This window comes from Haemorhous mexicanus, chromosome 4, assembly GCF_027477595.1.
Source record: "Haemorhous mexicanus isolate bHaeMex1 chromosome 4, bHaeMex1.pri, whole genome shotgun sequence".
NCBI lineage: Eukaryota > Metazoa > Chordata > Aves > Passeriformes > Fringillidae > Haemorhous > Haemorhous mexicanus.
In genome coordinates this window covers 49,191,783-49,204,104 of record NC_082344.1, presented here as the reverse complement: position 1 = coordinate 49,204,104, position 12,322 = coordinate 49,191,783, and the positions used below count along the sequence as shown (strand labels likewise).

The following is a 12,322-nucleotide window of genomic DNA, read 5'->3' as shown; positions in this document are numbered from 1 at the left end:
ACAACATAGGGTAAAAAATAGACCTAATATGAATCATTTCAATGATCCAGTTTACAGCAAATGGTTGAATTCCTGAACTTAGAAGGCAGTGAAATAAAGTTGGGGATGCAACACTGTGACTCACCTTCAAAACAAAGCTCTCTTTCAGGCAGTTACAACTTTCAATCTATTTGTGCTAAGGTGAATCACAGTCTGGCCCACTGAATACATGAAGAGGGATATATATATTCTGCAAACATAGCAGATTCATGCATAATGAAACCCAGGAATTATTGCTTGAACTGTAAGCCAGACTATAAATTCCATTTAAAAACTGACAGCATGCATTTGAACACAAATCCACATTGAGATATGTAGCTAAACAATTAGGACAACTTTTAGGGATGCCTATCTCAACATTTCAGGTAGACAGACTTCCTAGAGGTGACTGAACATACTACAGCTGATTGCTGTAACACCAAGAGATGAAAAATGAAGTATAGACACTGCACGAATGTGGAGGAAAGTATTCAACTCCCCTTGAAGAGCTGCATGTTCTCCAACTGGAAGAATAGCTCCAACTGAGCTATTCTGAATGAAATATAAGATAATTAAGTGTGCTCACCTGGCTGCAGGTTGAATGAACACTCTAAAAGAACCATGAAAAAATGTATACAGGAAAGGTAGACAAGGGATACAGGACATCCACTTTATGAGAATCAGTAGACTATTGGCTGCTATATATGCTAAACAGAGGAGTGTGCTTGTGAGCCTTTGTAGGTGCTACTGAATGAAGAAGTTTCATTCCAGGCTCTGGTTCAGACTCTAAGTATGCTTTCTGGTCAGCTCTTGCTGGGTGGAGAGTTTATGACAAATAGCCTCAGGGGAACTACATTTCTTTCCTAGCTGTGGGGAAAAGGCTTGAAGGAATGAAAACTTACCAAAGAGAAACTATGAATGAAATGAATTGTTGAATAGGTGTCAAGAAAACTTTAGCAGTAGATGGTAGAGACAAACTTAGTTTGACAGTTTATCATAGACTGAGTCATTTCTTTCTGATGATTGTGCTAGTGAATATGAAAATGCTCTGAAAAATGAGCTGGAAAAACTCCCCTATTCAAGTGACACAACATGACCTACTGTAAGATCCTAAGCTATTCAAGATGACTGGACTTAAGCCAGAAGTATATATCAAAAAAGTAAGGAAAGTGATTCAAGAAAAAGAATGCTGGGTTTGTTATTTTTGTTTCTGTGTGAACTAACTAAAAAGAATATTATTAAAAAGTAACGGATACACTATGAAAAACTAGTTAGTTCATTTTAAAAATTTACCTATCCTGAAAGAATTAACTGTCCCTTAGAATGAAAATGTGAGTTCACAGTCAGAGGTCTGGCAAGCTAGCTGGGGTCAGCTTTGGAACTGGAGGCTGGAAACAGCACAAACCTTCCTTAGGAAAATCCATCAGGAGATGTTTGGGGTAAGGCAATGAAGACAGAATGGCTTGGAGAGGAGCATAGATTTGAAGAGTCTGTGGATAGGAGTCTAGCTCAATCCTGATTGTTGAAATTGGAATAAAAGTCCTTATTTTTTATGAAATTCATTTGTGTGTTAAATCCAAAAAAGTCCCAAAATGTCCAGAATAAATTAGAAGGGTGCATAGGAAATGTAACCAAGTCTCAATAAAAATGAATCAGTGACCTATAAGGTTTAGCACATTCCTTCATGAGTTAATACTGCTCTCAACATGAAGCACTGCAGCCTATCCTACAGAGTAGTGTCTATCCTTTCACATCTAACCCTGACCCTGAAAGAACACACACTACTAGGAAAGAAGAAATACTGTATTGCATTTTCAAAATTGGCTAAAGATAATCAGATATTACAGAAATGATGCTAGTTTAATCATAATGGTATACCTATTTTCTGATGTCATTGGAGAGCAGAAATATGCCTCTTTGATTTTCTTACCATAATCTACTTGGATGCTCTGCAGAAATAAACCTTAATTTAAATTTTGGCAGCTTTTAAATGTCAGTTTGGTCTTAAGTGCTCCTCTGAAGTTACTTTATCCCTCAGTTACAGTTATATAGGGTCAGCTGATGGTCTCTGTGTTAACATAGGGATTTTTCTGATGTCTGGGAATATGAATTAGCTTTTTCTTGATCAAGGTAACTTACTCCAAAATTTTTACCATTTATAGCATAAACAGAGAACACAGTACACTTTCTTGTTTCTTTAAGGACAGTTCTATGAATGGGTGAATGTCTAATTGCTGCAGGCTCAGGAAAGTAATATGCTTTTGAGCTCACTTGACAGTCACTTGACTGAATCAGTGAAATCTTCTGCTTATCAGTGAGATCTGCTGTTCAAAGGTCCATTAGAGATAAAACCAAATTCCATCCTGACTCCTGCTGTGTGAGGACATTGGTAAGGCAGTGCTTACTCAGTGTTGGTAGGGTCAGGATGCTAAAAGAGGGGTGGTTTTCTACTGAATTAATGTGGAGCCCTGTACCTGAGCTTCTGTATTCTCACATGTCACACCCATGTAAGGCTTTCTCAAGTTCCATCCATCAGTTGTTAGGTTGCTGATAGAGTGAGCATTCATGCAGACAACAATTTGCATGCAAGGTATAATTATGGCTACAGCGACCTCCACTTACCCCTTCCAATAACTCAGCATGGTTTGGGAGTGATAAGTAGTAGCCAGGGCTAAGCACTGCTCAGCATGACTCTGCCCACTGCACAGGTTCGTCCCAGAGGAGGGGGAGTGTTGGAGCAGCAAGCTCTGGTACAAAAAGCTGCTCTACAGGGAGCATAATCTGGGGCAGCTGCTAATGCCTACCAGCTCACTGTCAGCCACACTTTCTTTACAGTTATGCCAGGGATTACCTTGCCCTGCCATTTAGGCAAGTAGCTGGAGGTCATTTGTGCCCCACTTTCCAGGTACTTGTAACAGAGCAGCAGTATAGCTAATTTTACTCTTTTTTCTTTTTTTTCCCTCCTGAACCATTAACTGTTGCATGATAGGTAAACAATTAAAAGGCAAAAGTGCAGTTATCATATCCAGTTGTCTGCAAACAAAAGAAATTTAATTTCCTAAATCTCCTTTGCAGCAGCTCAAACATAAAAACCTTGAAGGCAACTTGTCAGAAGGAGGGAAAGTGGAGAGAAGAGGTAGGTGAAAGTACTGTTTCAAGTTCTTATGCTAGAATCTCACTGAGGTATATTTTCTATGCATTACAAGAGGCTAAAGATCATTCCACAGAGAGGAGGATTTGCTCATAAATTTTTATTTGAATCCTCTAAGCAAGGACTAAGCCTGGAGAAGTCTGTGGTAGACAAAAGATGTCAGAATGAATTAATCTCTTTGACCTTTTTGATCAAGACCTCCCAAGGACAGCAAGTATGAATCTCCTACCACTGCTGGTTTCAAACACTTCCTGGATCTTCTTATCTTCCAAGCCTTCATGGGTCTTTTCTAGAAAATTACTGGATGACACGGGCCAAAACTCAAGCAGGAAGAATAATAACTAAAGAACTGGGACAACTCTGTGCTAATATTTGAGTCCTTCTCTTGTTTAATTTGTTTTTCCAGATGCTGCTGTGTGACTGTGTTCTTGAAAGAGGTGCCCTTTAAACCTTGGTGACTGGATGTGTGCACTTCAAATTGTTCTGTTATTTAGCCCATACCTTCTTCTGACAATGAAACAAACCTTTGTGACTTAGCCCCCAGCTGCTTTAAGAGAGAAAAAATCCCAATTTTGGAAGAACTTTTGTTGTGCTACTTTGTTTCTGTCATAATTACATATCTAAATCTATCTTCTGGATTTCTAAGTAGAGAGGCAAACAGTACTCACGAGCAATTGTGCAGCACTATATCGGAAAGAGCCAGAAGGGAATACAGGAGGCAATTATTTTCTGGTTGTCTGCACTGTGTGAATTTGGCTGATACTTAATTCAGATTTTAAGCAGTGCTGCTTGTGAATGGTTCATGGCAAATAGAGGATTTTGGTGCTGGAGTGTGTCTAGACTTTTTTCTATTTGATAAAAACAGATAGAAGTCTACAATAACAAAATAATGTACCTCTCTGTTATCTTTGACATTTTTTGACCTCACTGCAATCTATGAAAATACTTGTCCATACTGCAGCATGCTACAAAGATACATTATCTTTTTTTTTTTTTTTAAGTTGCTTTATTTTTGAGTATTTATTTTGCTCTGTTTAGGGAAATAGGTAAGGAAGCTTAAATAGCATATCTCAGGAAATGAAATTATCACTATATCTTTAGGTGAATTGGAATGCTCTTCCATTGGAATTGGAATGGTCCTAAGGGAGAGGTTTAACTTAGAGTCATGGGAACTGGTGAACAAAGCACCAAAAAGCATGAAAACCCAATACAGATGAAGCAAAGATTTTCCAGATGTTGTATTTTTTCTGTGGATCAGTAGAGTTAGCTTAACTTACTTAAACTATAATGATTATTTTGAGAAAAAAAACCCAAAACATGGCTTGTTTCTTATCTCTCAGTCTTTTAATAGAAATAAATGCAATTTACTTTGCTGAAGATTTTTATCTAGATTTGCCTTATGAAAAGACGTCTGTTTCTTATTGTTTTAGTTTGTCTATTGTGGCATACATTGCCTCTCTGGAAATGCCTTTGAAATGTGTTGCAAAAGTTCATACATGTAGCAACTTCTTAGACTGGAAACTTTCTTGGTTTGTTTTTCCAATGTCCATTTCCTCATTAAAGACAAAATGATGCCAAGTTTTGATGACAACTGTAATATATATATGTCTTTACAGTTTTTAGTGTGTTCTTTGGTTGTGTTTGTGGTTTTATATTCTTATGAGATGCACTCATATTTTTATCTTTGCTATTTACTAAGCTGAAGAATTGCACTGATTTACTTTATTCTAATCATGGGTTGGTTTTCTGTAAATTGTAAGATCCCTCTGGCTTTTGATAGAAAGTTTCCTAACATCTAAACATCTTTTGCTGTTGCTGTATAAGTTATATAGGATTCTTGATTTGATGACAGATAATTGGTACTGTTTCCTGGGGAAAATCATGCCTCTTAAAAAATAAAAGAAACTCTTATGCAATTAAAGTATATTCAGTGTACACATTAGGACTGAATATTCAGTAGACTTTTACTACAAAATACCAACTTTGACCCATTAAAATCAAGCTCAATATTAGAGAATGTATTGCATTACTAATTTGGCATTCTAGGCAAGTTTTGATTTGGTATATAGAGGGTTATGATTTGGGTAAGTCCTGCAAAAGTCATTGGTAAGAACTTATATTAATTTTATTGAAGAAAGTGTTATATTAATTAATTTCTCTGTTACTAGTTTGTTTAGTTGTTTTTTCTAAAGCTGTGTATAACTTTATCATCTGCAGTCTACTGAGGTGAGGAGCTCCACAGCTCAGTTCTAGATTGCCTCCCCCTGTTTGTTTTGAATCTGCCACTTCTATTTGATATCCTCTCATTATTTTACAGGAAGAGACAAGCAATTGCACATAAAAGTCAAATGTTTATCCAAACAGAGTGATAAAACATGAACAGCTGTGGTACTGGGAGACAAAAATAGATTAGGTGCAAAAACTAACTGTTGAAAAGAATGGCAGGTATTAAATCTGAGACTGAAAAAGCCAGTACCATTTCCAAGCTAGAAGAAGAAAATCCTACTCTAACTAGTTTGCCAGGAACAGTGTCTTCTACATCATCCATTGTTATTTTCTGATCCTGCAACAGTTCATTGAATGGCTGCCAAAAGACTTTTTCCTACAAATGTTAGGCTGGACCCATGGTTCAAAACGCAGGGCCAGACTTAAGTCCTAAGGGCATTCTGTATAAAAAGCACTAGCCTGAAATCTTCTAAAAGGGGGAAAGAAATTTTAAGAAAACTATATAGTTTTCATTTTCCAGTCACTAATTCACTGAAGATGATGAATTTATACCTGATAAAATTGATTAACCTGATACACATGTTAATTTGTACCAGACCAGGTATATGGGTTACAAATATGGAGCAGACACTTGCTGAAGGCACACTTATGCTGACACAAAAAATGTTATCCCACTCACAGACAGTGTGAGCTATACCACCGAAACAAAGCCCTGGCATTTTCTGAACATTCTGTGGTTTCATCCCTCTTCTGAAGGACGAAACTACAGAATGGTAACTATATGAGAAAAATATTTCTGGTGTATTGATGGATTGTTCTGTAAACACTATTCTGTTAACCAATTGATAGATGAATTCTTGACTAAAATATCAGTCTTTCTTTTTCTTCCGTGCAATATGAAAGCATGTTCCAGGATAACACTGTAAATTAGATACCTGCCTAGAAGATGTTATGGCTTATTTAATTATTTTCCTTGTCTTTTAACAGATATTTCAACTGCTCTTCTCTAATTAGAGAAATCTTCTCTAATTTCAAGCCCATATTTTGATGTGTATTAAAATCCATGGTTACTTTCCTCTTTGCCTTTAGTTTCTACTCATAGGCAGCTGCTAAGATATGATATACCTGGCTAACACTCTGAAACTGGTTATCAAATATTTCCTTTCTTTTAGGCAAACATACAGCTGCAGCTGCAACTCAATCCAAATTTGGCTGGGATTTAAGTTAATGACCTTCCAAATGAATTAAAGAGAATATTCACATGGAGAAACTCTCTGAGAAATCATTTTAGACTGGGATTTAGCAAATCTCTACTTCCAAGCTTAGTCCAAACTCATGTAACTAGAATGATCATCTGCAGGAATAACTCCTTATAGATTTATAGTTTAGAAACCATTTGGCAGTTTTGTCTATCATTAAACTTTTTTTTTTTCAGTTCTTGATTTGTAATACTTATAAATTAAGCAACCATTTCAAGGAGTTATCTGATTCTTTGCTAAAAGGTGATGAAGGGGAAATTCACTAACAGCCAAAATTAACACAGAGGTAGATTGACAGAGATAATAAAGCATGAGGCAGTGACTGACTTTGCATACAAGAATTGTACACTGGTGCATTTTAAAGACCATGGGCATCTACCACATATTAGAGAACCAGTATTTGATTCAATTGCCATTTCCTGATATGTGCAAAAGCAATCTTATTTTACAAGAGTGTTTGGGGAGAAGATTTGAGAAAATGGTTAAACTGGACGACTAGATATCAGAAGCTATTTAAAATCTTCAGGATGATGAAAAATGCTTTTTGTCAGTGTAGTTGGTATCTTTCAGTTCATAGATAATAAAAGGTCTAGCTGCTCAGGCTGAACACACTATGGACAGAAGCCACAATTCTCTCAAACATGACTTGCTACAGCAGAAGACAGAGCACAGGTTGACATTTCCATCATGGAAAAAAGAAACCCCAGTCTGAGCCACATGTGACACTGCAGTTACATCCTACAGACCTATCATTGCTCTGCCAAGCATAGTTCTGCATTAGGAAGTCACTTTGCCTCCAGGTGTGCCTTGTCCAAAGTGTGTTTTTGGTGTCTCTCACCTGAGTTTTCAGCATGTCCTTAGAGGAATGTAAATAATCATGTCACAGGATCACAGAGAAATAATCATGTCTTCTCATCAAACATCAAAGGCCTTTCTCTTCTCCCTAAGAATTTTTGAATAGCGACTTTTTATTCTAGTAAAGTGAGCATGTAAGTACCTCAAGTGTATAAGGAACAAAAACCAAGCTCATGTTCCAGTGGTTTGGAAGTGAAACTATTTCTTACCCTTATTTTTTATCATACACGAAGAGAGGTTATCTTGTAACACTTAATTTTAAGTACCCTAAGCTCTTTATATTAAATATGGTTAAAATTTTTCAACTTATTTTGGTTCATCTTCAACAATTCTGAAATAATTCAGCAGTTCAAGTCCTACTTTCAAACATGAACACAGGAGAACAATATATTCCAGATGTTTTGAATGTTGTCTAGGAACCCAAATAAGAGTATCTTACATTTTTCAGAAATGACTAAGTATCATCATAATTTTGTGCCATGTGCAGACTTTACTGCCCAGAAGAAACCTTGACAGGAAGTTGGTGCAAAATTAACAGCTTGTTTTTCATCTTCAGGTACCTAAATAACTATTAAAATTTAGTCAAAAGTTTATTTTAAAATTTGGCTGTTGGCATCTCAGCTTTGCAGAAAATGCCTCTATTTCTGGACACTGGAAAAGAAAGACCATCACCTGATTTCCAAATCAACAGTCACGTCATTACTTTAGAAACCACGACCTAATGACTGCATGTCAGTATTAATTAGGACCAAGTGAACTAGTTTATAGTTCATTTGAACTAACACATGTCTTTGCCATGAACTCAGTCTGAAGAAAATTAGCCCAGAAATAACTTGATTACTTGGTTATCAGCATTCTCTGTTACACTTGTTATAGCCAAAAAAGGGAAAAAAGAGCAACTTGATCATGTTTGATTTAAAAGCTATTTTAGAATGTTTCTGATGTCCAAGTCAAAAAGAGACTACAACATGGCCTGGGTAATAAAAATGCTACTGAGTCATTGTGTAACTGATACCTAACTTTATACTGAGAAGACACTTGATTAAAATTAATTATATGACACTAGCCAGAATATACTGAGTACCAGTGTACAATCTGTTTGATGATGTACAAAAATCTGAACATATTATAATTACTTATAATGTAATACAAAATTGAATTTGCTGCAAGTAACAAATTTGTGAGTCTCCTGCTCTATTTTCTGTTTTGACAACAAAGAGCAAAATTTCCATGATATTTTTCTTTGTAAGTTGGGATTTTACAGTCTGTAAGGGTGGATAAATAAATGATAAAAACTGGCTGGAGAGGAGCTCTATGGAAAAGGCCTTGGGGTGTTGGCAGACAGCGAGCTGTGCATGAGCCAGCAGTGTGCCCTGGCAGCAAAATGAGCTGGCAGCAGCCTGGGATGGGTCAATAAAAGCATGGCCTGTAGATGGAGGGAAGGGATTATCCCTCTCTATGCAGCATTTGTGAGACCACACCTGTAACAGTGAGTCCAGTTTCAGGACCCTCCCAACACAAGAAGGACATTGATAAAAGTGATGTGCAGGGGACAGCCACCAAGCAGGTCAGGGTCTGGATTACTCAGCTCGTGAGCTGAGGCTGCAGGTGTTGTTCAGCCTGCAGAGATGGCTTTTGGGGTCCTACCAGCAGCTCCCCAGGACTTCACAGTAGGCAACAAGCAGATGGAGCTGGGCTCTTCATATTGGGCATGTGAGGATGACAACAGAGGAGACAAGAGGCATGAGCTGAAACAGAAAGGACCAGGTTGGACATCAGGAGAATGACTCCTCTGAGGAGACAAGACAGCAGAGGAGCACGTAGCCTACAGAGGTTGCACAGGCTCTCTTCTTGGAAATTTTCAAAACTGGACTGGACTGACTTGAGCAATCTAGTCTGAACTCAGGGCTGGCCTGCTTGAACAGACAGTTGGAGAAAGAACGTCCAAAGAGAGTTGTTCTTTAAATAACTCCTTGAAGAGAGTTATTCTTTGTTTAACTGTGTTTCACTAATAGGTGATGAAGTCTGTTATATGCTCTTACAGTATATCAGTCTGTGATGAAATATTATTAATATCAAATATCTTTAAAATAATTCAATGCTAATTTTTGAGGTTTTTTATAATCACATAATTTCTGTGATAAAAACAACTTGTATGAAATAGGGAAGCACATGTTGCCTTAGAAACACATTGGATTGAAAGGTTTAGCATGATGGCTGGGAGCAGTAATCATTCAGCTGGTATTATATAGAGTTTTATTCTTATCAGGGAACTACCTTGATTTGAAAAAGGTAATTTTATTACTTAAGAAAATACATTAAGCCGGCAGAGAAATCGAGATTTGATTGCTCACCACAGGAATATAAGACACTTGCGCTCAGCTTGTCTCCTCTAAAATGAAAAAGGACATATGAATATTTATCAAATAAATATTTAAAGTTGTTTCCACAATTAATGAAATCATCAAAGAGCCTAGAAAGCTATTATAACTAAGAAACCCTTAAGAATATGATAAAGTATATGTATGAATAATACAATGTAAAAATAATGGCCTAGCCTTGTTACTAGCCTGAAATAATTCAGTTAAGCTTCTTTTTCTAGGCATTTAAAGATGTAAGTAAATGAGATTATATTAAAGATATGAAAAAATTAAACTCCTTTGAAGATAACAACAGCATATTTTGACTTAAGAAGCTCTTCCAAAATATGTAAAAGCAGGTCCGTACTAATGGCCCATACTTTGTCCACAAAGCAGGTGGGAAAAGAAAATAGAAGCTTACTAAGGAATTTTATGCACAACAGGTTCTGCTAGTTCCCAGATACTGCAGAGGTACTTAATCATTATAAAACTTTTTAATGGAAATGATTTTAGCCTTCCATAAAGCACCTGTTTTCCTGTCCAGGCTGGTACCTGAACTTTTGTGTCCTTCTGCAATGGTACTCAGCCTTCTTATCACTGGCTCCCCTCAGAGCACATTCCCAATACCTGGCCCTAACCTGCAGTTTTTAAGACTAGCAAAAATAATATACTAGAGGCAACCATGAGGAGTTTTAGGCATCATCCTGCTTCTACTGCATTTAGTATGGTTTAAAGGGGACTTTTATATGGAAGCTGCAGGCTTAGGACCTCCTGGTTCCTCCAAAACCCAAAGAATATTGCAACAGCGCCTTTGGCTTCACACAGTGCTATGTGGATTTTAAAGTTTGTATGTTTATGTCCTCATGCCAGTGAATATGGTATGACTTTTAAAAGTGAAGTGATTTATTCAGAAGAACAACTACACTAGTGTGTGGTTAATAAACCACTAAAAATCAAATACCAAAAAATCCTGACATCAGCTATTTTACTGCATTTAGAAAAAAATAAAGAAAACCAAACAACCAAAAATTATTAGGAATCTTAGCATGAAAGTGCAGCCTTCAGTATCTATTGGCATCATCATTTTTTCTAGCAATAAAATGAATAGCAATGGAATAAAAAGATATCTATTAACATCTATTAGTTTTTGGCAGCCATCCATGCATTTTCTAGCAGAGCTTCTATAACTGTTTTTCAGTATGACAGATTGAAGTATGAGTGCTCCCCTGATATTGTTATTTAGAAAACAAACACCAAATTTTATAACTGTTGCAACATTGACAATAAAAAAGGATTACCTAACTAGAAGCTAGGTCTTCATACTAAGGTCTCACAAAAACTCTAGTAAGACTGTTCTTCTAAAACCAGATAAAACACTTGCTAAATGGAACAATTAATAATTCATTTTGCCTAGTTTATTTTACAATACTGGCTAGAGTTATTGTAAGGCAGCCAGAAAACTAGTAACTGTGCCAATTACCTTGCATTTCTCTCCAGTTTATGTGGAAATTGATATCTTGTAGCCAAATTGAATTTTGTAATGTTTGCTCTAGGTTCAAAACAGTTTATATATGCATGAGCTCTTAATGACTTTATGAAAACAGAGCATCTAGCGAATACTGCTCAGAGAAATAATTGCTTTCTTTGGATCTAGAATAAATTTGTGAAATCTAGTGAAGATTTCATTTTTTTTTCCCTTTTGATTAGAGCTGCAGTTAAAAGAAATGGAATGAAAAGACCTCTACCTAATGAGCCAGGCATTTGGTCTTTTATGTGCCTTGTTACATGATAGTGAACCCGTCGTACTGGATTTTCCAGGTCCTCCTGCTGTGAGTTCTCACAGACAGCCGACCCACCTTGTCATCACTCCATCACCTCCTGTTCTGTAGCTCATCTCACCATGGGGCTGTGCACCAAGTGTCCTCTGCTGCCTGACACTGACAATAAGAGCCTGTGAGAGGAAAAACCCTGCCATTAAGGCTTCTTTAATAATCTCTGTAATAGTCTTCCTTCTGAATCAAAAGACAGCCAGGAAAGTTAACACCAAAGGAGAATAGAACCTGTACTTCATTAAATAGGGTCCTTGCCAGAAATTTAGAATAGATGCAGGAAAAAAAAAAGCGTTGTTCACTGCTAGGCCCATATTTTAAAACTGACACCGGGAGCTTTCAAGAACTGTATGCTGGCAAAAGATCCACTGATGCTGCTGTTTTTTACTGTGCTTCATGTTTTATCCTCTTGTTGTCTTGATCATCAAAAAACAGATGAGAAATGGGCTATCAAATCTGTTGTACTACATACTTTTATTTGTGCTGAAGTAGATCTCTCTAACCTACTAGTTAGAGAGAATACTGAGATTTACCCAAAAAGGCTGTGCACTTTTCCCACGGTATATTTTTAAAGCACAAGGGAATATTTTGATAGAGTCATGAAAACTCAAAAACATGTTCAAT

General features: G+C 36.8%; 1 protein-coding gene across 4 annotated transcripts in view; it reads right to left on the bottom strand.

Moving 5' to 3' along the window:
* Positions 1–12,322, bottom strand: part of DLC1 (DLC1 Rho GTPase activating protein) — a 216,539-nt gene that overhangs the window by 113,185 nt on the left and 91,032 nt on the right. The window contains exon 7 of one of the 4 annotated variants that reach the window (XM_059844769.1): positions 11,589–11,820. The exons of the other annotated variants lie outside the window; for them this stretch is intronic. Coding sequence (XP_059700752.1) covers positions 11,765–11,820 — 56 coding nt within the window. The 3' untranslated portion in view covers positions 11,589–11,764. Of the gene's footprint in view, positions 1–11,588; positions 11,821–12,322 lie in introns of those variants that run through there. 4 annotated transcript variants of the gene reach the window in all.